At 54.2% G+C, this 25,012-nt stretch overlaps 10 protein-coding genes across 10 annotated transcripts; 5 read left to right on the forward strand and 5 right to left on the reverse strand.

The window, feature by feature from the left end:
* Positions 1 to 1,700: 1,700 nt before the first annotated feature.
* JN550_009418 (uncharacterized protein) lies at positions 1,701 to 2,392 on the forward strand (the record flags this gene model as incomplete). The annotated part of the gene is made up of 3 exons (XM_049321488.1): positions 1,701 to 2,015; positions 2,082 to 2,286; positions 2,358 to 2,392. 3 exons carry the CDS (start codon positions 1,701 to 1,703, stop codon positions 2,390 to 2,392), a joined length of 555 nt encoding a protein of 184 aa, XP_049168573.1.
* A 1,893-nt stretch (positions 2,393 to 4,285) lies between these two features.
* On the forward strand, positions 4,286 to 5,264 carry JN550_009419 (uncharacterized protein; the record flags this gene model as incomplete). Its single annotated transcript, XM_049321489.1, has 3 exons — positions 4,286 to 4,609; positions 4,672 to 4,889; positions 4,994 to 5,264. 3 exons carry the CDS (start codon positions 4,286 to 4,288, stop codon positions 5,262 to 5,264), a joined length of 813 nt encoding a protein of 270 aa, XP_049168574.1.
* A 1,362-nt stretch (positions 5,265 to 6,626) lies between these two features.
* JN550_009420 (uncharacterized protein) lies at positions 6,627 to 8,586 on the forward strand (the record flags this gene model as incomplete). The annotated part of the gene is made up of 2 exons (XM_049321490.1): positions 6,627 to 8,398; positions 8,454 to 8,586. 2 exons carry the CDS (start codon positions 6,627 to 6,629, stop codon positions 8,584 to 8,586), a joined length of 1,905 nt encoding a protein of 634 aa, XP_049168575.1.
* Positions 8,587 to 8,927: 341 nt separating this feature from the next.
* On the reverse strand, positions 8,928 to 11,144 carry JN550_009421 (uncharacterized protein; the record flags this gene model as incomplete). Its single annotated transcript, XM_049321491.1, has 8 exons — positions 8,928 to 9,317; positions 9,391 to 9,551; positions 9,616 to 10,122; positions 10,179 to 10,250; positions 10,406 to 10,580; positions 10,642 to 10,693; positions 10,765 to 10,841; positions 10,911 to 11,144. The coding sequence occupies 8 exons, from the start codon at positions 11,142 to 11,144 to the stop codon at positions 8,928 to 8,930; spliced, it is 1,668 nt and encodes a 555-aa protein (XP_049168576.1).
* Positions 11,145 to 11,796: 652 nt separating this feature from the next.
* JN550_009422 (uncharacterized protein) lies at positions 11,797 to 13,406 on the reverse strand (the record flags this gene model as incomplete). Its single annotated transcript, XM_049321493.1, has 4 exons — positions 11,797 to 12,377; positions 12,450 to 12,718; positions 12,783 to 13,022; positions 13,072 to 13,406. The coding sequence occupies 4 exons, from the start codon at positions 13,404 to 13,406 to the stop codon at positions 11,797 to 11,799; spliced, it is 1,425 nt and encodes a 474-aa protein (XP_049168577.1).
* A 1,301-nt stretch (positions 13,407 to 14,707) lies between these two features.
* Positions 14,708 to 16,757, reverse strand: JN550_009423 (uncharacterized protein; the record flags this gene model as incomplete). Its single annotated transcript, XM_049321494.1, has 5 exons — positions 14,708 to 15,314; positions 15,370 to 16,190; positions 16,243 to 16,327; positions 16,389 to 16,647; positions 16,697 to 16,757. The coding sequence occupies 5 exons, from the start codon at positions 16,755 to 16,757 to the stop codon at positions 14,708 to 14,710; spliced, it is 1,833 nt and encodes a 610-aa protein (XP_049168578.1).
* Positions 16,758 to 17,739: 982 nt separating this feature from the next.
* Positions 17,740 to 18,718, forward strand: JN550_009424 (uncharacterized protein; the record flags this gene model as incomplete). The annotated part of the gene is made up of 2 exons (XM_049321495.1): positions 17,740 to 18,631; positions 18,687 to 18,718. The coding sequence occupies 2 exons, from the start codon at positions 17,740 to 17,742 to the stop codon at positions 18,716 to 18,718; spliced, it is 924 nt and encodes a 307-aa protein (XP_049168579.1).
* Positions 18,719 to 18,939: 221 nt separating this feature from the next.
* Positions 18,940 to 19,799, reverse strand: JN550_009425 (uncharacterized protein; the record flags this gene model as incomplete). The annotated part of the gene is made up of 5 exons (XM_049321496.1): positions 18,940 to 19,197; positions 19,260 to 19,421; positions 19,482 to 19,535; positions 19,591 to 19,661; positions 19,727 to 19,799. The coding sequence occupies 5 exons, from the start codon at positions 19,797 to 19,799 to the stop codon at positions 18,940 to 18,942; spliced, it is 618 nt and encodes a 205-aa protein (XP_049168580.1).
* A 1,129-nt stretch (positions 19,800 to 20,928) lies between these two features.
* JN550_009426 (uncharacterized protein) lies at positions 20,929 to 22,161 on the reverse strand (the record flags this gene model as incomplete). Its single annotated transcript, XM_049321497.1, has 5 exons — positions 20,929 to 21,072; positions 21,143 to 21,644; positions 21,714 to 21,739; positions 21,816 to 21,900; positions 22,148 to 22,161. The coding sequence occupies 5 exons, from the start codon at positions 22,159 to 22,161 to the stop codon at positions 20,929 to 20,931; spliced, it is 771 nt and encodes a 256-aa protein (XP_049168581.1).
* A 1,381-nt stretch (positions 22,162 to 23,542) lies between these two features.
* JN550_009427 (uncharacterized protein) lies at positions 23,543 to 23,968 on the forward strand (the record flags this gene model as incomplete). Its single annotated transcript, XM_049321498.1, has 1 exon — positions 23,543 to 23,968. The coding sequence occupies one exon, from the start codon at positions 23,543 to 23,545 to the stop codon at positions 23,966 to 23,968; it is 426 nt and encodes a 141-aa protein (XP_049168582.1).
* Between the last annotated feature and the right edge of the window lie 1,044 nt (positions 23,969 to 25,012).

The raw sequence follows: 25,012 nt of genomic DNA on the forward strand, positions 1-25,012 counted from the left end.
CCATATATAGCAACGTTATTTCATGTGGCCATGTGGTCAAGGCTGGCTGCCCCCCAGACGGCAGTTGGTCCTCGTTTGGTTACTGTGTAACTGCCTCGTAGGATCGTCTGAGCGTCATCCCAGCCCTGTCTCAGGAAGGCTGACGTTGTTTCTGCAAACATCGGGAAAGCATCTGCACGCAATTGACGGGTCGACCGCGGTTCTGGCCAGATTGCTGAGTCGACGGTTTGGAACGTGACTTGACGGCACAGCAGAAAGAGTTGATGACTCCTTGCAATGCAAGAGCCTGCCTGGGTCAAGGGAAAGCGTGCGGCACAGCTCGCAAATTGGGTCATGGTACATGCTGCCGGATATGGTTGAGCCAAACCCTGGCTACCCACAGACCCTCCACAACGATTCGGAAGGTTATCGGAGGACAGGTTTATCTAATCACATCTCAGGATGCCGCTGCTGTACAACTTTTAGTCATCTGCGTATCTGGTCTGGTCTGGTTGCCGGATGCCGTTGAAGTCCTTGGGATGGTTGTACAGGGTAAATCGATTCGAGAATTTGCCTCCTCGTGTACAGATGCTTGGCCAGAGTCGAGGTTATCGGCCGTTGCATCTGTGTGCTAGAACCAGAAAGGCGACCGACGGGCTTGGGCCAGTCACTGTGCAGCCCGTTCAGCCGTGGTCCGCGGGCGCAATCAAAGTGGTCTAGCCTTACAATAGCGGGCCAGACAATTGGCTCGCTTGCGATTTTGGCCTGTCATCGCGAACAGTAGTCCTCGCAGTTGGCCAGCGGCGCGCATGAGGGTAGACCAAATTGGGGGTGGCTATGTCCAAGGCAGGATCGCTGTGGAGCCCCTGCGACTTGATGTCACACAGCGGCGTTCGGGGGAGCAGCGCCAGTGGCAGCACGAGGAGCGACGGGCTTGGACGGCGGGCCAGAGTTGAGCGGCGTGCGAGAGCCATGAGCCATGAGCCATGAGCCAGGCAAGCCAGGGCGCCGGGGGGGCGCTGGCAGGGTTTGGATCGGCTGCCAATCTCTGCCTCGCGGGCTCGCCCCGGTCTCCTATTTTCTGTCTCCTGGCTGGCTTTAAAGAGTCAGCCCCGGGAGGCGTGCTTTTTGGCTTTCCTCACAGCCTTCGTCGCAGCACGCACGTACAGCAGCCGACCGACGGATTCCAGGACCGTCCAAGATCTGACATGCAGTGCTCGTGGGGCATAGCGTGCAGCTGAAACCCAATGGGAGACCAGCAATCCTCCTGCCAGTGATCCTATTTTGGCACGCTGCAAAGCCGGATGCCTTGAGGCTGAAGGGTTTTTTTTTCCTTCCCGTCGCTCCAACTTGGCTCTCGTCACGATCCACTGCGGCCAGGGTTTGCCCATCTCACCCCCAGGCTCATATTTAAGCCCAGAGTCCACTGGCACCCCCGCGCACCTGCGCTCCTTGCTCCCCTATTGAAAGACACCGACCCGGCGACAACAAGGCGATACACCCTCTTAGACCTTGGACCTTGGACCTTGGACCGACGACAGGACGAATTGGCTACCGTTGACCTTAGTCCCGAGCTAAACTAGTCGCGTACCAACTATATTAAAACACAACCGCATCTGCTCAACTAAAACCGGGGGCTGGGGAGCTCAATACCAAAGGGCAACAACACGACACCAAGCCTCGACGGGCGACTGAGCGCGCCTTCAGCCGTCACCACCACCATGCTCACCACCAGGGAATCGTCCGACTCGGCGGCCATGAGCGGCCGTCGCGTAGGGAGCCACATCGCGACATCGAGACGCGACTCGTACAGCTCCGCCGAGACCTGCGCCGAGCAGGACGCCTGGGACGCCTACTACAAGGACAAGCCAGATTATCGCGAGTTTCGCATCCATCAGATGTCGGTGTCCAAGGAGCTGCCGGGGTGGGCCATCGCGCAAATCGGCTTTCGCATTGTGTCGCTCTTCCTGTCTGGCGTGGTCGCAGGTTGCAGCATAAGAGGTTACCTGACCGGCCTGGTTCTATGGCTTCCCTTGGTACGTCGGGCGCGCATTTGGGGGAACCGACAGAGTTTGTTTTTGCTAACACATGAGTCTTTGTAGGTTGCCGTCATCGTCATCTGGGAAGTGGCAGAGCTCCTGGTGTTTGCAGCAAACCGCACACACGGCATCAACCCGACGGCGCATATAATTATGGAGTTGATCATTGCTCTCGGCGCTCTCGCGTACACCGGATTATCGATATGGGAGGTCTTTGTATTTCGGGGATATAGGAGCATTGTTGAGTTTGCCGTGGTGACCGGCCTATGTGGGATAATATCGTACGTCCATTCCCCCAACCTTGCCTGCCACCGAGCACCTTACTGACCGATGCGATAGTGGCTGCCATGCCATTCTTTTCGGGCGCGCCTTAATAGACCACGGGTCGAGACGGAGGATAGATGGAGGGAACCTTTACCTAGACTAATGGCGGCCGGGACTATCGAGCTGCGCACTACAACTATTGCATTTCTATGATTTTCTCGGCTGGGCATTCTGAGCGTTGGCGTTTGGGCGCATCATTCTAGAGCGGATACCCTGGACATAGAGCACCCTCGATTCTCTTCGTGCATAATGTCACTCGTTTAATTATCCCTATGGCAAGAACTGGCATTTTCTATTTGACAGTAGTCTTCGCTGTGTGGCTCCACGAGCAATGTTCTGATCTGTTGAGCCATGTGTCTATACCAGGCTTCAAACTGACCTTGCAGAAACTGGGGTTTACTTCCCAAATCTTCCATATCATAATCGCATCCTTTGCATGTCTCTCTAGCCAATCACGTCTCACGCGCGAGGAGCTGCATTCTATGAAACAGACACTCTTCTGAAAGACATGCAGCTCTAGATGACGATACACGAATCCCCATGCAGGGAGGTTGTCCTCTAGAAAGACAATCGAAGCATTTCGTGTGTGGCGAAACCCCTCTTGATCGGCACCCCATCTTGTGACCATGCAAGGCCATGCTTTCTTCACATGGCATCCAAGCACCGATGGCTAAGCGGGCACAGAGGTGCTGAAGGTGCTGAGTTGGGGGCTGTGTTTCCCGAAACAAATCGGCCGGGTCCTTAAGACAAGAGCCAGGAGTGAAGGATTCGCTCAGCCTGGGCACGCTGCAGCTGATCCCATCCCCTCACTCAGAAGGTCGCGAATTCGCATGAACCGTATGTACCCAGCCGACATCCAACGTAATTCGTTCGTGGTGCCAAGAGCCAGATTTGGCCTCATTGCATGCGCTGCTTCATTCGACGGGATACGCAGACGTTGCGTGTGAGATATCTATCTGCTACAAAATCGCCAGGTTGCAAATGCTAAATCACAGGGTTTCCGGCCAGACGGCTCGACTGTGAGTCGTCCGCAAATGGTACGGCAGTGCATTTTGACATCATCCGACATGACTCGCAAGTAAACTCATGGGTCTGTCATACCCAAGCAGAATTGTTGCAACCATCCTTGTCTCCCATTAGGGTCCAAATGCACCCCAGGGTAGATAGCGGGAGTGCCACTAACCAGCGATTCCTGCCCCGTTGAAAGGGCAATCACGTATGCTTGGAAATGTAAGCTTATCAAGACAGTCTCTCAAATGCTCAGCTGAGATATAGTTTGAAAAGAGTCCCAAAGTGAGTATACACGAATAGGATCAAGCCACATTGGATGCCAAGCACCATACCCTCAAGTTGATCAGTATAAGCTGGTACCACGCTTATTTAGAGCACCTCCAATGTTTGATAACGAGGACCTACCTCGTAGAGGCATCCCCCACATGCTACCGCATAACCAGCACCTCAGGTGTTTAAGCCTCTGATAAATTACTATGTAAATGTTCAAGTTACCTGCTATAAAAAGCCGGATCATTATACCAAATCATGTCTACTTACTCGGCTCCGCACTGCCGACAGCCCGAAACCCCAGCACGAAGCATTATCAGACATCTCGAAGCGGGGCTAATGTGATAGGCGCACATCTGGCACTTCAAGGCGTCAATTGAATAGATTCTTTAAATGATCAGACACAGAGGCGCATGGGTGGCCTGCCATGGCGTTGCGAGTCTAGATTGACGGCAGGGTACCAAAATGGCTGCCTAAGCTCCAGCCTACGAAGCGACGTGCAGATGGGGAGATAGTTAGGAGTTTTAGGTTGGCTGGGGGTTCGTTGTCAATGTCGGTTACTACCAGCTACTACCACATGATCAGCTCAGGTACAGTTCAAACGGCTGCTGCCTACGTGATCACCAACACTTTGGAGGGTTGTAACGTCCCACGGCAGAATCATGACCGAGAGGCGGCCAGGTACAGCATCCGGACCGGAAGCGGTTCCTTCGGTCGGTGTCTCCGCAGCCGAGATGACTAGTTGGACGACTGTGCCGTTGACGCAGCGTCCAAGTGGACTCCGGAGCCACAGCTATGAGCTCTCGCCGGGGACGGAGTCGGGCATCAAGGCTACCTGGACCTCCACAAGCCGTGCCAAGGGTTTCATATACCTCAACCTCCTGCGATGGGCTTCGCTGAGCATCTGTACTGTCATGTTCATCGGCGAGGTCTTCGTCGCCGCCTTTAGCCTTCCGTTCTTCGATACGTACTTTGCCATCCCATGGGTATGTGAGCTGTACAGAAACTTGGAAGTGAAGGCGTGATCTAACCACACGTGTACATGTAGGCTTTGGTAGTGGCGGGCTGGGACGTCTGGCGACTGGTCCGGATGCATAAGCCACGAGGTCGAGTCTTGGTCTCGGTCTCGCATCTTGTTGTTGATGGCCTCATATTGCTCATCAGCCTCGTGTCTTGTGTTGGGGTAGGCTGGGCCTTCAACACCGGTGGGTGGTATAGGGAGGAATCTCGAGCGACTGTTCTTATGGCAGGTATTGCAATCATGACGTACGTTGGCAATGTCTCTTTTCCGCCCCTCAACTCTCTTCTAGTTATGAGCCGGTGCTATCCGCTCAGTCACCATCTTTTCCCCCCTTCTGACTGGAGTATAGGATCGTACATATTGTCATATTCATACGGTCGTGTATAGAAAAGCGGCATGGTTTGCCGGTGGGCGGCACTGACGAGCTCGAGCTGCCGATGCATTCGACTACGCAGCAGCAACAGCCGGCCCAGATCATTGTCCGATACGTGCAGACATGCCCGAAGTGTGGAAGCCATAGCGAGCCGAAGCCTGGGGAGGCAATCAACGAGTCTATGGCGGCCCGCGGCGAGCTGCAACCCCAGGGAATATCACCTACGGATTTGCAGCACGTCCACTGAGTTCTGGGAAAGCCGTCTGTTGATGAAGAACGTTGACACGGACATGCCTGAAGCTTGGTCGCTTTCCCCCTGGTGGGAGAATTGTTGGAGCTGTCATCCAAGCCTTGTTGATTGTTGGCCGAGGAGAGAATTCCCGGGACTGGTATAGTGAATCACTTGGTTAGTCTCACGTGTAGGCTGGAAATCATGAGAATGCGACGCTTATCGTTCATGGGTACTGACTGAAGAGTATAGTACGGTCCACAACACCGATCTACGGCACCGGGACAGTATGTCGCCAGCAGACATGTCACTTCAGAAACCAAGTGTGGATGGAGTATTCTATGATTCAAGAGAGAATAACGTCTGATGGGGAGGCATTGAGTTGGTTAGATTGGCCCAAGTGAGACTCACTAACTTTGGAGTTGAGTGGCCATGCTCCGTCGTTCTATACACCTGGGCAGTCTGAGATTTCGGCTGACCCAGCACTCTCGCTAACTGGGCCTCGAGGTATTTAGCTATAACTGTGGCAAGACGAGCGAGACAAAGTGAAACTGCTATATGTAGACAATCTCTTGACTATAGTGCACCAACTATTCCGGAGCAGTTATTCTAGCCGCTGGAGACGGGCTCTGAAATAGATTTCTGACGTCAGAATGAGTGACTTTGACTGTAGGCGGTGAGGCCGTGGGCCTGACTCTTGTGACACAGGACGGAGACCGGGAATTGTTGGTGCCTGAGGAAGAGGTGGTCCGCCGGCCACTGTGGTAGCATCTTGCAGGGCCAGCAGGGCAAAGCAAGGGCAGTCAAAGCAGTCAAAGCAGTCAAAGCAACCAAGGCGGCAGAAACAGGATGGATGATGGATGGATGGATTTGGATGGGGGTGGTGGGGCGGGTTGCAGGTCAGGCACTTATCGCGGTTATCAGAGTTTTTGCGGGCGAAAAAAAATCATAACCCCACCATGGGAAGCGAAGCAGTGGAATGGATGGAGTGCGCACCGCACCACAGCCCACCACGGCCTAAAGTAATCGCCTCGCTCTCCTTCGCCCCCCCCTTCCAACTCGAGCTACAGAGCGTCGAAACAACTCTGCCCGGCTGGGATATTTTTTTTTCTTCTTATTCCTCAGCCCGCACAATACACGCCCTGCCGGACGACGACAACAGTCCCGCAACCCTTTCCCCCCTCCCCTCTTGATTCCCGGACCACATTCACTTGTGGTCGCCCATAATCATCAGGCTTCACACTCGAAGCGGGGTACAGACCATCCTTCCTTTCCTGTTCCCTCGAGGCCATCATCAACCCCTCACTCCACACCCCCAGCCTGCGCTGAAGCCGCCCTCCCCCCGAAACCTCATCCATCACCACACCACAACCCGCCAACATGGTTTCCGCATCCAAGGAGAAGCGTCTCGCCAAGAAGGCCGCCGACGCCAAGGAGGGCAAGGGCGAGAAGAAGACGCTCGTTTCCCGCTCCAAGGCCGGCTCCAAGGCCGCATCCAAGAACGCCAGTGCCACCGGCTCCGAGGCTGGCGACGACAACCCGCCCCTCGACGATGAGGTCGCCACCTCGGGCGACAAGCTCGACAAGGCCAAGCGCCTCGCCGAGCAGCGCGACCGCGACGGCCTGACCGACCGTGTCACCACCGGTGTGCTGGCCTCGACCCAGCAGAGCAAGGACGTCAAGATCATCAGCACCAGTCTGACCTTCCACGGCCGAGTCCTCATCACCGACAGCACCCTCGAACTGACCATGGGCCGCCGGTACGGTCTGCTCGGTGAGAACGGCTGCGGAAAGAGTACCCTGCTCAAGGCCATCGCCGCCCGCGAGTACCCCATCCCCGAGCACATTGACATCTACCTCCTGAACGAGGGTGCGCCGCCCTCCGAGCTGGGCGCCCTCGAGTGGGTCCTCAAGGAGGCCGAGAACGAGATGAAGCGCCTGGACGACCTGGCCGAGAGGATGCTGGAGGAGGAGGGCCCCGAGAGCCCGGTCCTCCTGGACCTCTACGAGCACATGGACCGCATGGACCCCTCGACATTCGCTACCCGTGCCTCGCTCATCCTGACGGGTCTGGGTTTCAACAAGACCACCATCCACAAGAAGACCAAGGACATGTCCGGTGGTTGGCGTATGCGTGTCGCCCTCGGAAAGGCCCTGTTCGTCAAGCCCTCGCTGCTGCTGCTCGATGACCCCACTGCCCATTTGGATCTCGAGGCCTGTGTGTGGCTGGAGGAGTACATGAAGAAGTGGGAGCGTACCTTGGTCCTGGTCTCTCACTCGCAGGATTTCTTGAACGGTGTGTGCACAAACATGATCGACATGCGCAAGCAGCAGCTCCTCTACTACGGTGGTAACTTTGACTCGTACGTCAAGACCCGCTCCGAGCAGGAGGTCAACCAGCAGAAGGCCTACGAGAAGCAGCAGGCCGAGATTGAGCACATCAAGAAGTTCATTGCCAGCGCCGGTACTTACGCCAACTTGGTCCGACAGGCCAAGTCCCGAGAGAAGATTCTGCAGAAGATGCACGACGATGGTTTGATCGAGAAAGTTGTCGACGACAGAGAATTCAAGTTCCGTTTCGGCGATGCCGACAAGCTCCCCCCGCCCGTCCTGGCCTTCGACGATGTCACCTTCTCGTACTCGGGTGACCCCAAGGACGACCTGTACCGCAACATCGAACTTGGTTTCGACATGGACTCGCGTTCTTGCTTGGTCGGCCCCAACGGTGTCGGCAAGTCTACTTTGCTCCGTATGATGACTGGCAAGCTCAGCCCTACTCAGGGCTCCGTCCGCAAGCATACCCACTTGAAGCTGGGCATGTACTCGCAACACAGCGCAGAGCAGCTCGACCTGACCAAGAGCGCGCTGGACTTTGTCCGTGACAAGTACCGCGAGAAGTCGCAGGATATCCAGTACTGGCGCCAGCAGCTTGGCAAGTACGGTGTTTCTGGCAACACCCAGACTGCTCTGATGGGCACTCTGTCCGAAGGACAGAAGAGTCGTATCGTCTTCGCCCTGCTCGCCATTGACGGCCCCAACATGCTTCTGCTCGACGAGCCTACCAACGGTCTGGATATCCCCACGATCGATGCCCTCGCCGATGCTATTGAGAACTTCGATGGCGGTGTGATCGTCGTCAGTCACGACTTCAGGTGAGTAAACCACGTACATTGTATCAACTCCAACAAGCACTAACTCTTGTAATAGATTGCTCGACAGAATTGCAAAGGAGATTCTGGTCTGCGAGAACAAGACCATCAAGCCATGGGACGGTTCCATTGGAGACTACAAGAACTACCTGCGAAAGAAGATGTTGGCATCTGGTGCTGTCCCGGCATAAAGAAAAAAAGACGGGAAGATGGGAAGATGTTTGCGTTGGCTTTCTTGTTATATCTGGGTTGTGCAGGCTAGATGCATGCCAAAAAGGACTGCATGCTAGGATGTGGCTCGTTTTATAGATTGGGCAGCATAGAGCCGCAGCCTAGAACGGAAGGGAACCTCATAGGCGCCTTCATTTTGGAGCAAAAGTGTACCCAAGGGGTTCAAAATAGAGTTCATTACTTGCTGTTACGGATGTATTATTTCAAGCCCTGAACATGCCAGTGATATTGTGGGAATACTCAGCATAGAGTGTCAGTCTATCTCTATAACCTTTCATAGCGGTAGTCGAATATGAGGACTTCAAGGCTCACCCTTTTCGGGTGCCTTCTTCTTTCTGGTATCGACCCATCCCATCCCCCATGCCGAAACAAATCCCACGAGCGAAGTGGCAATCAGCAAATAGAAGACCTTGTCAACACTATTGGAGAATGCCAGCAGGACACCATCTAATTCAGAGCTTCCGGGGGGTACAAGAGCACGCACCGCGCTCGCGCTGGCTCCGGCTGCATGAGCTGCTTCTGGTGGAACCGAAGGTGCATGTACGGCGAGCTCAGACGTTAGGCTCTGCGTGAAGATCACGGTGCCCACCACCACAAACACGGCGCCAGAGAAGTTTTGGCAGAAGATCATGAACGCGATGCCCACCGGGATCTGCTGCGGCAGTAGTGCGTTTTGGACCGCGATGAGGCCCTGCTTTTCGTCAGCAACTTGCGCCTTCCTTTCTCTCGACATACGTGGACCGGGGTTTTGTTGGGCTTCTTACCAATTGCATCCCGAGGCCTCGCCCAGCTCCCGTCAGGATCTGGTACCCAATCCACTTGGGGGTCTCCGTCGTCGGTGAATACATCGACAAGAGACCGTTGCCGATCGCACTGACGGTTCCGCTGGCGACGGCAAAGGGCAGATAGTATCCCACTTTGGATACTGTGCTCGAGGGTCAGTATATACGACTTTTGAAACTCGGGTACCCTCAGCGGATGACACTTACCAATAGCCCCTGACACAACGACCGTGAGCAGCTGGCTCAGAATGCTCGGAAGCAAGTCTACACCGCTCATCGTGGGCGTTTCGCCCCTGACACCTTGGAAGTAGATGGGCATGAACTGTGAGGCCACGAATATCGTCGCCATCAGGGCCATGCCGTTGACCGCGCTGCTCAGCACGATGCGTTGCCGGATGATGGGGCCCGGGAGCATGGCCCGGTCGCCTCTCCGCCTCTCCCACAGGACGAAGATGACGGCCAGGGCCCCCGCCCCGCAGAACAGCCCGATCACCACGGAGCTGCTCCAGGCGTAGGTGTTGCCGCCGAACTGCAGGGCCAGCAGGAACATGACAGCCGCGGGCGCGAAGAGCGCGAACCCAGCCAGGTCCAGCTCGGGGATCGTCGAGCGGACGTGGGCAAGGGTGAACGGTGGCTTCTTGGTCAGTTCGGGAAACGAGGTGAAGGTCATTAGAAACGCTACGAGGCCACCGACGGGAAGGTTGATGTAGAAGCCTGTGGCAAATTGCGTCAGCCTCGTACCTTTCGGGGATCGGCTCCGATAGACTTACACCATCGCCATGTTGCATATTCGGTCAAGGCACCGCCTACGAGAGGGCCGCACACGATGCCGAGTTGCGCAACTGGATCGCCGAGTTAGTTGGGCCGCAATAGTTGACTCAATATGACTCTCAGCAGGGATGACTTGCCTCCGAATAGAATTCCTGTGTGTACTGTGTGGTTCATGTCAGTGAAAAGTATCCTACAAATTGTCATCTTAGCCCATTAATTGACATACGGGCTCGTTGATGCAGAGGAAGTGCTCCTGCGATGATCGTCATGGCGCCATTCATGAGTCCAGAGCCCCCTATTCCGGCGATCGCCCTGCCGCCGATGAGCATGGACGACGACTTCGCCAGTCCGCATATCAGGGATCCTGCTTCGAACATGAAGAGAAACACGAGATATGTCCACTGCAGAGCACTCTGTCAGCCTTGGAGATCCGGTCTTTGAAGCGCGACAGGAACAACGAACCTTGACCCTGAAGTGCGTGTACAACTTGCCCGTCAGTGGTTGTAGCGAAGCACTATCTCTCTCGTCAGCCTCGCCTAACAACTTGGAAGACTCTGGACTGCCCAAACCAGAGACTGTGCATACCTGGCCAACTGATACGCAGCCGTATACCACCCAACGTCGGGGAGCGAGTGGAAATCACTGGTGATACGTGGAACCGCCTATCGTTTCAAAGTCGGTATCAGCCCATCTGCCGCCCCAACGCGATTAGACAGACCATTAGAACCTACGGTACTTATGATGGAGATGTCAAGCATCATCAGGAAAGCTGTGAGCGTCACGCTGCTCATAACGGCCAGGAGTTTAAACCCCGTGATGTATTCCACGGGCTGCTCGTCCGCATCCGCAACCTCACCCGGGCTGTCTGCCCCAGTGGTGCTCCCCTCAACCTCCTTCTCATTTGCTGCCCCGGCCAACACATGGGTGCCATCCGACTTGGATCCTATGCTTCTCGTTCTCGCCATTGTCAATTCCGACCCCATGGCCTGGGGCAGGCTGTGTGCCCGTGTTTTTGGTGTAGCAGTGATACAAGTGAGGGGCGAATGGTATTAGTGTCAAGTTTTACAATAGAGAGGACCAGGTCAAAATCGGATTTATCTTCTCCCTTTCACAAACACTAGAGAATCTCATGCCATGCTTCCCAGTCTCGTGATGGGCGAGCCAAGACGTGGTGGTATTTACTTTTGACAGTGGTGCAAAATTGAAGCGGAAAGCGGAATAGTTGCGCAGCCAATCCCGAATCCCGCCCAAAACTTCCAGTCTACAAACAAACCCGAAATTGGATAACTCCATCAGCACAAAGACCTAAGGTTCTGCAATGTACGCGGGATGCATTAGATCCCATAGACTGAGCTGGACAGGTTTCTAAGTGACATGGGCTACAGCGAAAACGAGCCTGTCACATCCTAAAAAATACAAGGCATGAGATTGTTAGTTGCGATTAAGGGTTTCCACAACGTGGTCACATTATTGGACGGTTTAAATGTACTCGATATGCACGTGTGTTCTCTACAAGAGCCCTCGGCTGTGGAACGGAGTTTCAACCCAACTCATACAATGAGTTAATTCTAGCAAAACGAGTAATCGTACATCTATCTAGCTAACTTCCCGGACCTCTCATCTGGTTTCGTCCCACGATGAAAACACGTCGGTCAACCAGGTGTCATCCGTGAAGTCGATCAGCATGGGATCGACCGGCAGGTCTGGATTAGTACGGGCGGTAGGCCTCGCTGCTATAGCCCCAACCTGCTCCAGAGCAGCGCTCCATTGGGGGATTGTGGCTCTCAAGGCCGCTGCCGACCTCGTGAACACGCCTTTGTCAGAGCCATTGATACTGTATCCACATGCCTCGTGGGCGGCTGTCATCCTGACGGCGGCACGTTCCAGAATCTCTAGCACATCAACAAACTGCCGCACTGCGCTCCTATCCCAGCCAGGATCATCCAGGAGCGAAAGCCGGTAGATAGCTTGAGCGCAGTGAGCGAACTGGATCATCAACCAGAGCGGGATGCCACAGTACTCGGCTGGCTCAATCTGCAGGAATACATCCATAAAAGCCTTGGCTGACTCTAGGCACATTTGCAAGTACTCCCGCCGCCTGTAATCCTGTATCTTATAGGCAGATGATGACGTCTGCGGGGACAAGGCCAACTCGTAGATGGCAACTTCGGTGCTGCGTAGTTGAGCCGTAACGGTTTCTGTCAAAAGTACATCAGTATGAGCTACCAAATACGAGCTCATCAACCTCCAAGTTACTCGCCTGTACTTACGATTATCGAGTAAATCTGGCGGAAGGTCACGTTTGACTTGCTTCAAAGATTCCTCCAATCCTTTTATATGGAAGATCGGAGAAATCGAGTCGTCGGTGTCCTCTGGTCTGCTGGCCATCCGCACCGCCTCATCTGCCACGCCCATTATGCGTGTTATTGCTACAAGCACCCTATCGTTGGGAATCTCTGGAGTCTCCCATAATTGCTCGAGACAATCATCAATGGTGACCTTCGACCGAGCAACATCGAGCTTCATGTATGACGACATGCTGGATATATGATAAGAATACGTTGGTCCTCGAGGAGATATCAAGTAGTTCGGCGCATACTTACGTTACAACAGTTAGAAAACACCCCAACACCGCCCGCCGGTCTTCATTCGTGCGTGCTTTCGGGGAGTCGCTTGCGTAGGTAGGCGGTTTGGGGAATGCATAAGGCTTGAAGCAGTTGAGCGATGAGTTCGACGTTGTTTCCTGAGGAACAATCCTGTTCAGACGGAGGTCTGATGCGGTGGCCAAAATCAAATTCGTGAAGGCGCATATATACGGCTTGCCTCGCGCAAAATACATCGACCTGTTGGTATCAGATAGTAGTTCAAGACTGCAACTGTAGACATGCTCACCATCCCATATATGTGAGCATCCCTAAGAGCATATCGATGCTCCGCTCACAGTCGACAATAAGCTGCTTGGCCAGTATCTCTCGAACCTGATCTCCAAGTGCATCTTGCTCCACTGCCGACTGGGCGCATACAGCCCGTATGACAAGCCACAAAAACGGCCGTTCATGTTGCAATTCCCGGGCCGATGTCGTATCAGGTAGGTAAATCAAGGGGTAGAACTTAAGATGCAGAGTGCGGAATAATCGCAATATTTCCTCTGCTTTAACGTGTGATATTTCGTCTATGCGGGAAGACTCAGGGGTAGATGTTATGGTTGTGGTTGGTGTGATAACCATGCTTTGGTCCACGTATGAGCTACTCCCCCCAGACGGAATATTCGCTGTGGTGTCCTCTACCGGAAACCGATTGGACAGGCTCGTACGACGAGTGTTTGCATGTCTTCCCGGGGAGACGAGTGCCGTTGGATGAGCCGAGACCTCACCGGTGGCATTTTGTGAGTTCTGCGACTGAAGTAGAGTTACTAGGTCCTCCAATTTTTCTTCCAACTTTTTCCTTCTGCTGGTAACGATACTGCGATTGCTTTTGCGCTTACGAACCGTTGTAGATGGGATACATTCTTTTGTCAGGCGATAGCATCTTTATAAATCAGCCCTTATAACTCTTGTAACACCCGCTAGGCACACCGCCTATCTAAATGATTGAGACTAACCTTTCGCATCGACCTTCTGCACGGGGAATACATTTAGTCTTGGCTTTGGAGCAATTGGTACAAGCATGACCATAGGGGGCCGAGGAGGGAGACCCGGATGTATGGGCATGTTCCATCCTGAAGAAGTCCGAAGCAGCAGTGGGTTGGAACGGGTTAGGCATTCGAGCTAGGGCCACCCAAGCCGGACTTCAGCCCAAACAGAGGATACAGCTAATTGAAACCCGATCGTGTTTTTGGACAGGATATTGAATGCCTGGCAAATTGGCAGAGGTGTTGTCACCGAAGTCCGTAAGAGGCATTACAACTATAGGTACGGAGTTGGGTGCGCCGACGCGAATACCGCCGATCGAGAACGGGTTTTCTTCAAAGCCGAATCCCGACTCCGCTTGCCTTCTCGACAAAGGGCTAAGCTCACCGTAAGCACTTGAAGTATTCCGTGCCCCATCAGCCTTTTGGTTTAGACAAAGCCAAGAGCCAGGCATCTGCCCAACATTTGCATTAGGCATCCTACATAGTGCCAAGGAAGGTCAATCGCATACCGCCAAGGTATGATCTAAGTGAGTCGCATTCATACTGATTGTCTTCACTATACCAAGAATTAAGGCTGATCGGCTTCTTCGGTATGGTTACCCAATGATGGCCCAAGAGCGGGCGCACTTAATATTGACAGCTGAGTAGACTTGACAGCTGCACAAAGCGTTCATGTAGGCTGTGTTCTCAACTCAAATGCCTGGACCTTTCAGATCACCTCTATGGGCACTGTAAGATTTGAGGGCCACTGAGAGTCACCTCTGATGGGTAGACTATGCTTTACTCCAACAAAGATTGGTCTATCGCAATTCTACTCATTTTGTGTAACTTCGAATAAAGTCCAACGATACTCTGAAACAAAAGTACTAACTGCGTAGTTGAACATGAGAGGGCGAATTATTTCTTCGAACCAAGGTTCAGCTCGTTGATGATGATATTGGCTGCCTTCTCCCCAATTACAAATGCAGTATTGTTAGTATTTGCTCCAATGTTCTTCGGCACGATGCTTAGGTCAGCCACTTTCAAACCCTGAACGCCATACACACTCAAATTGCCATCGACAACTCCCTTCTGCTCACGTGGGGCCATCTTGGCTGTCCCCAAAGAGTGCCACGTCGTGTTGATGTTTTCACGAAGGAAGTCTGCGATGGCCGCGTCATCTTCGGTGGAATATTCAAGATCGGTGATCGGATGGTCCTTCGGAACGCCGCCATCCTCGACCAAACCGGCCCTCGAGCCGGCCGGGAACCTGGGATGGCCGACTGGCACTTCACCACGATACAAACTTGTACGTCGCATGATCTCGCGACCTTTTTTGTAAGCCCAGATATGCTGTTTGATATCAATATCACCGGGGTCGCTGAAATACCCGACGTCAAAATCCAGGGGATCATTCCACTCCGGGCCCGTGATGTGAATGTAGCCACGGGAGTAGGGGTACGTTGAGAAAGGCGCCACGGAAATGTACTGTCCTGGTTCTACCCCTGCCGGGTCGGCCGAATACCTACAACATGTCAGTTGTGAAAGGGAGGTTTGCCCAGAAAAGTAAGTCGTCTTACCCTTGTACTAGAGCCATTAGCATGAGCGGGCGATCGGGGTGGTCTTTGAAATCGGCGTTCCATGACTCTTTGAAGTCATGACCCAGCTTCGCAACATCATCCTCAGAAGGTCTGAGTTTCCCTGCAATATCACACGAGTTCCATCCAAGAATGGGATTCTTGCTCGCAATGGCCTCTGGTACGGATAGCCTTCCGCTAAAGAGTTCATCAAGGGTTTCATCGGCCCGGGCGGCTGTCTTGTAGGGCCATAGAATCAATGTGTGATCTTGGTAGTCGTGCCCAACGCCCGGCAGATTCTCAACGAGATCTACGCCAGCCTGTTTAAGCACCTCAGGATCCCCGACCCCAGAGCGCTGCAAGATGAGTGGGGAGCCGCATCCCCCGGCGGAAAGGACGACAAGTCTTCTGGCCTTCACCTGCTTCTTGAGATGCTTTGACAAGCCAATAATTGGTTGGTAGTCTGGATTTGGTGTGTACTCAATGCCACATGCTTTCTTATTCTTGTCAAACAAGACTTTGATGACCTTGGCCTCAACAAGCACATGGAGGTTTGGGTGCCTGCCATCTTGCAGCAGGGGGTGGATATAGGCGTGTGCCGAGTCTGATCTCTTGCCTTCGGGCGAAACGTAACGCAGCCAGCGTTGAAACCCGTTGTTTGCATCCAGAGTTTGCAAGTCTCTTATCTCAGGAAATCCCATCTTCTGCGCTGCTTGCATCCAATCGTCTTCAACCCTCTTCGCTCGCCACGTACCGCTCGAGATTGAGACGGGACCCTCATGGCCGTGAATTTCGGCATCCCCAGGACCATGGTATGTCTCAAGCTGAACCCAAGGTCAGGATTGAGTATAGGCCTCATAATCGGGGATAGCCTACCTTGTTCAGGAATGGTAAGAGTTCGTTAGTGGACCACCCGGGAGTATTCCATGAATCATAGTCAGATCGCTGTGCTCGAGTATACCTTCAAAACATCTTATATCAGTCTTGAACGATGATTCTGTTACAAGGTATATCGAACTAACATCATGAAGTTAGTCGAGGAGCCTCCGCCAAGGATACCACCAGCTGGCACAATAGCCTCCCTGTCAGCGAGATGCTGCGACTTGATGGCCTTATAAAATATCGACGTTTTCGCTTCGGGTAAAAGGTGTGCCATAAAGAGAGCCGGATGGATCACAGTTGGCTCATCGTGATTGTCTGTGCCACCTTCAATGAGTAAAATTGATATATTTGGATCTGCTTCAGCCAGACGTCCGGCTACAGCACAACCAGCGGTACCCCCTATGTCTAGTCAGTTCAGTTTCTTCCAGAGGCCATAATTTAGTCATACCTCCTGCCACAATCACATCTACTTCCGCCAAGTCGTCGGCTGACTGTTTGTATAGAGGCATCTTGGATCGATTTGACAGAGCAAGGCGGGCAAAGAGCACATGGAAGAATTGCAATTTCGAGATTGCGAGAGACGAAACAGGGAACTTTCAAGCTACTGTTACATACCTATATATCTATATATCTATTTACTGTCGTCAGTTAACAAATCATCTCGACATGGCAACCTGCCCATCACCATAGCCTCGCTTGACATTGATACCTACTCCCCGCACTTCCCTGGGAGGCGCAGAATCCCCGCACAACAGACGATGCCTCGGCCGAGGCAGTACTATTTTGAAGTCCTCATTCTCCCTTGCTCCCAGTTTTGAGGGGCTGATATCTTGGACTAACTAAGTCAAGAGCTTACGCCGAGAAATGAGCAAGCCCGTGAATAAGCTGGGATGGCAGAACGAGCGCTGGTATCTAGTGCAGGTGATAAGTGCTTCTGCAGCATGCGAGGTCCCGATGTTTTAACAGGAACTCAAAAGGTTGATGTAAACATCATCTCATTAACGACGATGATATTGAGTCCGGAATGGCATTCTTGAAACAGAAAGATATTGGACTTTATACGTATTGGGGATGTTACGTCTGTAACCCAGATGCAGCCCATTGGTACAACTTGCACTTACACTACATAGGCTGCGTCGATCAAGGCATACTGCGCATACTACCCACTGATATGTGATGCAATGTCACAATGCATAGAATACTCCTGAAATGGAACTAAAAGCCAAAGTCGTAGCGACTCGTCGGATGTACTCCGCATAGGAATTATATCTTTGAACAGGGTAACGGTATGACGTAGACCCACCAGCTCGGGATCGCCCTCCGATCCAACGCCGGCCTCCTAAAAATTTCCCAAAGCGGGAGCCGAAAACCCTCAATTGGCGTTGCTAACGCGCAATTATACCAACCTCTGGTTCCACCAGTACTCGAGCCCTTCCGCCCAGGCCAGCGACTGAATTGTCTGCTCTGCTAAAAGCCAGTAAGGTACCCAGCATGGTCAGACCGCGCGCCCTCCACCTGCTGCGCGCAGTGCGCCAGGCCCCCGCGGCCGCCCCTCGCACACACGCCGCCCGGTGCTACTCGTCGGGCGCGCGCGTGGACCTGACGTTCGACCACCACGAGCCGCCGGCGGGCCGCGAGGCGGCGGCGCCGACCGAGTCGCCCATCCTCTTCATGCACGGGCTGTTCGGGTCGCGCAAGAACAACCGGAGCGTGTCGCGGGTGCTGGCGCGCGACCTGGGCCGCCACGTTTACACGCTGGACCTGCGCAACCACGGCGAGTCGCCGCACCACCCGACGCACAACTACAGCGCCATGGCCGACGACGTCGCCGAGTTCGTCGCCAAGCACCGCCTCCAGGCCCCGACCCTCATCGGCCACTCCATGGGCGCCAAGACCGCCATGGTGCTGGCCCTGGCCGAGCCGGACCTGGTGAACGACATCGTGGCTGTCGACAACGCCCCGCTGGACGCCGCGCTGGGCTCTGACTTTGCCAAGTACATCCGGGGCATGCGGCGCATCGAGGCGGCCGGCGTGACCAAGCAGAGCGAGGCCGACAAGATCCTGCAGGAGTACGAGAGCGAGCTGCCGATCCGGCAGTTCCTGCTGGGCAACCTGCACCGGCCCAAGGGCGAGACGGTGCAGCGGTTCAAGGTACCCCTGGAGACCCTGGCGAAAGAGCTTGACAACATGGGAGACTTCCCCTTCAAGGACCCGGAGAAGGTGCGGTTCGAGAAGCCGGCACTGTTCGTCAGGGGCACCAAGAGCAAGTACGTGCCCGACGAGGTCATACCGCTGATCGGGCGGTTCTTCCCGAGGTTCAGCATGGTGGACGTTGATGCTGGCCACTGGGTCATTTCCGAGAAGCCCGAGGCGTTTTTGAAAGGTATGTTGGAAATCTCTCTTGATCCGAGGAGCAAACGACTAACACGAGTATGCAGCTGTCATCGAGTTTCTGGGCCCCAAAGAGTAGGATACATATCAAAAGGAACGGATTCTGCATAACTGCATTGTGATACCCAAGTAATAGACATAGACATATAGACGACGCTCGCGCAAACACAGGGATATCAGTCGCGAGAAACACCGAGTAAATATACACACGAAGTCAACCTTCCTAATCTCCTTCCATGCATCCCGATCTGGGATACACAGAAATGCTGCTGCTGCTTCTTCCACCCAAGTCAACGACATTCAGCACGGGCAAGCTGACGAGTAGTCTGACCCAATGTTGGAAATGCTGAGCGTGTTGTTGTTGGCGTTCGGGGGCTTCAGGAGCTGTGGCTTCTGCACGATCCTGTCGACCACCTCAACGAATGGCCGCCGTACGTTCTCACGAGTTTTGGAGCTGAGTTCACAGAAGCCTGCGCCCTGAGCATCAGCGAACGACTTGCCCTCCTCAGTCGATACGGCACGGCCTCCGGAGGCTACTTTATCGAGTTTGCTCCCAACCTGAATGTCAGGTTAGTCAAGACGGTGTCATCTCGTTTGGGCATGAGTCAAGGGAGAAGTACGATATAAAGCACGGCCTCGGGCTGGGCGTTGTTCCTGGCCTCCTCGATCCACTTCTCCATGCTCAGGAAACTCGACCTGCTAGAAATGTCGTAGACGAGGATTACGCCATGCGCTCCTCTGTAGTAACTCGTTGACAGAGTGCGGAAGCGTTCTTGACCAGCCTAACCCCAACATGGTGAGCTCCACTGCGTCGTGAGCGTTAGAGTTGCATCTCAACTCACAGTATCAAAGACATTTAATCTGTAAGCCTGCCCTCGAACTGACAGCTTTTTCGTCTGGACATCCGATCAGCGCCGACCAAGACTACTCAGCTTGCTCGCGTGACTCTACCTTGAAATCGATCCCTATTGTAGCGGTAGAGGTTTCTGGGTCGAAATGGTCCTCACAATATCTCAACAGTACTGCCGTCGCGTATAAGTACGAGTGTGCAACAGGTATGTTTTTGGCGCGCAGCTCGGGGACCTACAAGCACTCTTGCCAGCGCCGGACGGGCCGATGATGAGCACCTTCAGGACGGGCAAGGCATCCTCGGACGTCATGATGCAACCGGCGCCCGGAAGAGACGTTTCCGCGGGACGTCCAGATCAAGGGGACCGCAGGTCTGTTAATAACACGAATAACAAGATTCGACTAAGGGTCGGATGAGACAGGGCACGCGACGTTGAAACTATTTTAGGTTGTGTGTCTTAGGTACGGCGAGATGGGAACGGCGTCGGAATCTTGGGATCATGCACACGCCTCGGCCTGGGCCCTGGGGCGGACGGCGGCGGAACCTTGCGACATGTTAGCGCCCTCTCTGGTGCAGCAGACGGCGGATGGCATCCGCAGCTCAGCGTCTAAGCGTCCTGTGCCGACTCCCAAAAGCAGAAGACCGATGCCACACACGCACCTCAACTTACTACTTTACTCACTGCGGGTGGAAGAAGGCTATTTCAGCTTCCGATCTGCTCTGGAGTCGCTTTCTTTACCACTTCTGTTCTTGTAGTTCTGCAGTGACAAAGGGATCATCAGGCTTTCAACAGAGTTTCGTTGTGGATTTCGCCAAGAGAGCACGACTTCGACGGGCGGCAATGTGCCAACATGAAGAGCGAAGTAAAAGTTGAAAGACGCGAAAGGGAGTTCCGAAGAATTGACTGTAGTATATCACACGTGCACAGCTGCCAAGGCAACGCATGCAGCATATTGACGATGACGTGGAAACATGTTCGAGCTGATAGGTTACTGACGGAACTATCACAATGTGTGGTGGACTACCACACGCACTTATCAACGGCGTCTTCGCAAGCCTGTAGACAGGTATGTACGAGTTCCGTACCGTGGACTGATACGTAACATGATTTTCGTCTTTTTACGCCTGCTGGAACATGGCACGGTTCGCTCCATATCATGGAGGTGGAGGACTTGCATTCCCAAGACAGAATAGCGAACCTAAGCCCTACCTAGACCAGACGCTTCCTGCCAACCATAACACATAAACACGTAAAAGGAGTTTCACCATGGCACCGAGGGTCATATCTTCGTAAAGCAAGCATCCCATTTTTACTTCTCTGAGAGGCCGCTTTAATTCCGCGGCTTAACCATTGCCACGCCGAATGCAAGCAGAAGAGACCTAATATGCCATTGCGGGAAAACCCTCACGCCGTTCCATGTCCTGAGAACTCATCACATTTAGACCTCCTCGAGCACCCGCTCCTTGAACTCCCGCTCAATCTTCTGGCCATCCTCGTTCGTAGTCGACTCGCCGTGCAGTGCCAGGAGACCACCAAGGTCGAACTTGGGTGCCTTCAGGAGCTTGACCTTGCGGATGTGGACCTAAAGGGGGGTAAAGTCAGTAAAGCGCGAGGGTGGTGGGTGGCCGGTCCGGCATGGGGAAAAGACGCACGTTCTGGAGGGGGTAGATGCCCTGGGTGGCCTTCTCGATCTCGCGACCAATGACCTCAGGGATGAGCTTGGAGACCAGCTGCTGCAGGGTGCAGCTGGCAGCCTCACGCTGGATGATCTCGGTCATCTTCTTGCGGATGGCACGGATCTGAGATGATGCAGCGTAGGTGGTCTTGCGGATCTGGTTGGGGCGGCGCTTGGTGAAAGCGATGGCGAAGAGGCGGAGCAGGTAGTCATCAGTGGTCTTGATGGTGATGTTGGCCTCGATCAGAGACTGCCACTTGCGGACGAGCGATCGCAGCTTGTCCGAGGTGAAGTCGAGTCCGTGGAAGTTGGTCAGGCAGTTCTTGCCCTGGACCTCGTCAACTCGGAGCTTGACCTTGCGGAAGGCGTGGTCCTCGTCCTTCTGGAGATCGGCGAGGGAGACCTCGACGATGCGGCCCTTCAGAGCATCGTTGGCGTTCTTGAGACCAGTGGTTCTGTTGACCAGGGTCTTGCCGACGCTAGAGTGTGAATGTTAGAATGTGTGCGGCAGCAAAGATCGACTACGCGGGGTTGGGAGGCGGTCATACTCTCGGATATTGAAAGGTGCCGGTGCCTGTGATAAGTCCTGTCAGCGCCCTGATTCCGCCTCGTCTCGTGCGAGATCAACTCGAGGATATATATCGGCATACCTTGAGGGAGTACCAGTCCTTGCGGGTGAAGGGGTCCACGGTCTTCTTCTTGAGACCCTTCTTGCCCTTGGACAATCTCTTGTTCCTGTAGGACGCCAACGGTTAGCACCAGAATTTCCCACCCGGTTCGTTCATGATGTTGAGGCAGTGCGGGAGAGAGATGGTCGTCGCAGGGCGGGGGCTCGGAGGCTCGAAGGCTCGAAATCCTTGACGAGGCCGCCGCCGCCGGGCGTTGTTCGAGATCGCATAACAAACTGGCCGGCGACTTCGCAGCGAACCTGATGACGGCGGCGGTTGCGGTGATGGTGTGCAGAAGACTCGTTTGTACTCACTTTCCAACAGCCATGATTGCGAGCAGTCGTGAAGCCGCGCAATGAGGTCCGGATTGAGGTGTTGAAAAGGCGGTTGATGGTAGTTGACTTTTCGGAGGAGGGCCAAATCTTAGAACGAAATTGTGAATTTTCTCGGGCTGCGCTCTGTGTGGGTTGGACTAGGCGAATTGGAAAGAGCTAGGGCCGGCGTTTACCCGGGTCTGTGCACCCGCCAAAATTTTGGTCCACGGTGGAAGCCCCCGAGCCACGAGCTTTTTCCCCTCCAGTCGCTGGCAGCCGCCCGCCAGCCGTGCACTGGAAACCCCCACCACCTCACTCAGCCATTGCCCAGGGCCCCATGCTTGCCGTGGTGGTTGCCAGGCAGCTAACGAATCCGGTAGTCCAGTATAACTAACGATTACACACAAGGGGACAAGTTAGTCTGTGAGTGATCTACATACAAGACAAAAATATTTTGTGAGTAGAAACCAAACTAGTAGTTAGGTAGGTTCTCAAGCCTAGAATGGCGCTCACGTCTACTTTTTTCCCTTCCTCTTCTGAGCCACAAAGAACCTATTGAACACCCTCGTTTGCAGCTCCGTGCTGTGAGTGAGGTCATTCATCGTGGTTGTACCCCGCAGCGTAGCACGCTGTTTACATGGTCCAGGCCTAGGGCGGCCATACAATTCTCATTAATATAGAATTGCACTATACAGATCAGCAATGCACTGCCTGTATACAGCAAGCCGACATGTGTCACTTGGACAAATGGCTTGTTTCACAGCCTGCGGAGCGTTTTGATTGATCGTTGATTGGTAGTATTATCCATAGGCATTTGCCTCTCACTTTCTATCTACAACTCCGGCCAGACACGCCCCGGCCGATCTGCTCCCATGGATAGCACAGAAATCATGCCCGCGCAGTTGATCACGACATGTTGAATCTCTGCCGCGAGAAACGAATCACGTAGTCCCGAATAACAGCTGTACTTGCACTGCACGCCTCTCTCCCTCGGTGTCTAGTTGTAATGTGTCTGTATTACGGAACGTGTATTTGGGTCTTCCGAGTATAATAAACCCTCTGTCGATGTGTGGTATCATAATCCCTCCTAGCCCGACCGTATCTGTTGAAGGTCGAGCCCGTGTAAATGCTGTAATACGCCCAAACGCCTTGTGATCATCTCCATTTTGATGCATCACACGCCCGTCTCGTCCAAGTTCGCTGATCCAAGTCGCTGATGTAGTCCGCTAATGCAAAAGTCGTCCCAAGCGTGAAATCGTCAATCATCGTCAAATATGCTCCGATGACCTTTATGAGACATCGAAGCAGAGACGAGAGTCTTTGCTCAGGTTCCATCCTTCCCCTCGTCCTGTTGCTCGCCCTCCCATTCGTCAAAGTTGGGAAAGCTGAAATAGCATGCCGAATCTGGAAACCGGTGTCAGCAAACTCGCTCACAAAGACGGCCGGGACGACGTGGGGGCCATCCTACATGGACTGCTGTTGCTCCTCAGTAGCTCCCTCTTCTCCGCCTCGGTCAAGCCAGATGTCGAGGTGGGCGAAGAGCTCAGGAGACCCGAGCTGGCAGTCGCATTGGAGACTGCCACGCGGCTGAGCAGCTCCGTGGCCCGCCTGCTCGAGTTCGGGCTCGTCAACACGCCCTTGCAGGCGCTGGATGTGGTGATTGACGGCTCGGTGGCACATGCTCTCAACAGACGGGGCCGCCGCCTGCTGCTGCTTCGCTCTGCCCTTGGCGAGGAGTCTCGCCGGGTGAGACGGTGCGAGTCTGGTGACGCGGATGCCATTCTTCCCATATTTCAAAAGAGTCTCGGTGGTGCCAATTAGTTGTGCCAGAGCCGGAGACTGGTTATGGGACCGCAAAGCTGGCAGCAGCACCTTGTGATATCAAAGAGGTGCACAAAGACAACGACAACATACGATGGACGAGAACAACGAGGGATATCCCCTGCGGCCGTAGCCTGCCGTCCCTGGGGTTAAAGAAGGCACGCCTTCACAGAACGGGCTCCCGCGCATCCGCTACACCACCGCTTGCGGGCACCAGTTTCGCGACAACCCCCCTGGGGGGAAGGGGAGTGCCACATGGCAGTCTGGATGGGGTCGCCCTAAGTCGCCAATAGAGCCGTTGGCAAGTCGTGTACGCCGCTGTGTGGTGGCATCCGGGATTTTGGGCGTACATACATGGGCTGCAGTTGGTCTCTAGGGTGCTGCAGTCGCTGCCCAACCGCCTAGCGACTTTGTCCAGCGGTCCCGCATGCTCCTCCGGGTGGGGCGAATAGCGGTTGTTCGCGAGCAACGAGCCCACCGCCCGCCTGGAAGCCCTCCCCCAGGCTCCCTATGCACGGCGACAACCACTCACCGTCTGCTCGTAGGGCGGCGCCCAACCCGACTTCCTTGCTCCCGACCCCTGGGCGTTGCCAAGGGACTATACTCCTCTCGATCCTGCAGGCTGCTGCTCCAGTTTTCTGGACATCTTCACTGGGGCGTTCCCGCGCGCCCTGGAGGGCTGACGGTGCCCACCGTGCTCTCGGCCTGTGAATACGGGGACACCTATCGCCACCGCCTCGAGACATCCATGGGTACATTCGACGCTTCTGCCGCTCATACAGTAGTCTCTCGGTGCTCTCCCGACCCTACTATGTACATTTACTGACTGTCGGTAAGCCTGCACCACTCCAGAAACGCTGCTGCAGATATCGGGTCCATATGCCCGATGGCCTGTCACGGATCCCAAACGCGCATTAGCAATGGAAACCCGTGGCCCTTTCACTGACGTCCTGTGCATGTTCTGGAGCCCGAGCTGCATTGCCGAGCACGGAGACCCAGGCAAGGGAAACATAACGCGCGCAATTCCACCAAACACGCCCTGTG

This window comes from Neoarthrinium moseri (assembly GCF_022829205.1).
Source record: "Neoarthrinium moseri strain CBS 164.80 chromosome Unknown scaffold43_Wmoseri_CBS_16480, whole genome shotgun sequence".
Classification (NCBI taxonomy): Eukaryota; Fungi; Ascomycota; class Sordariomycetes; order Amphisphaeriales; family Apiosporaceae; genus Neoarthrinium; species Neoarthrinium moseri.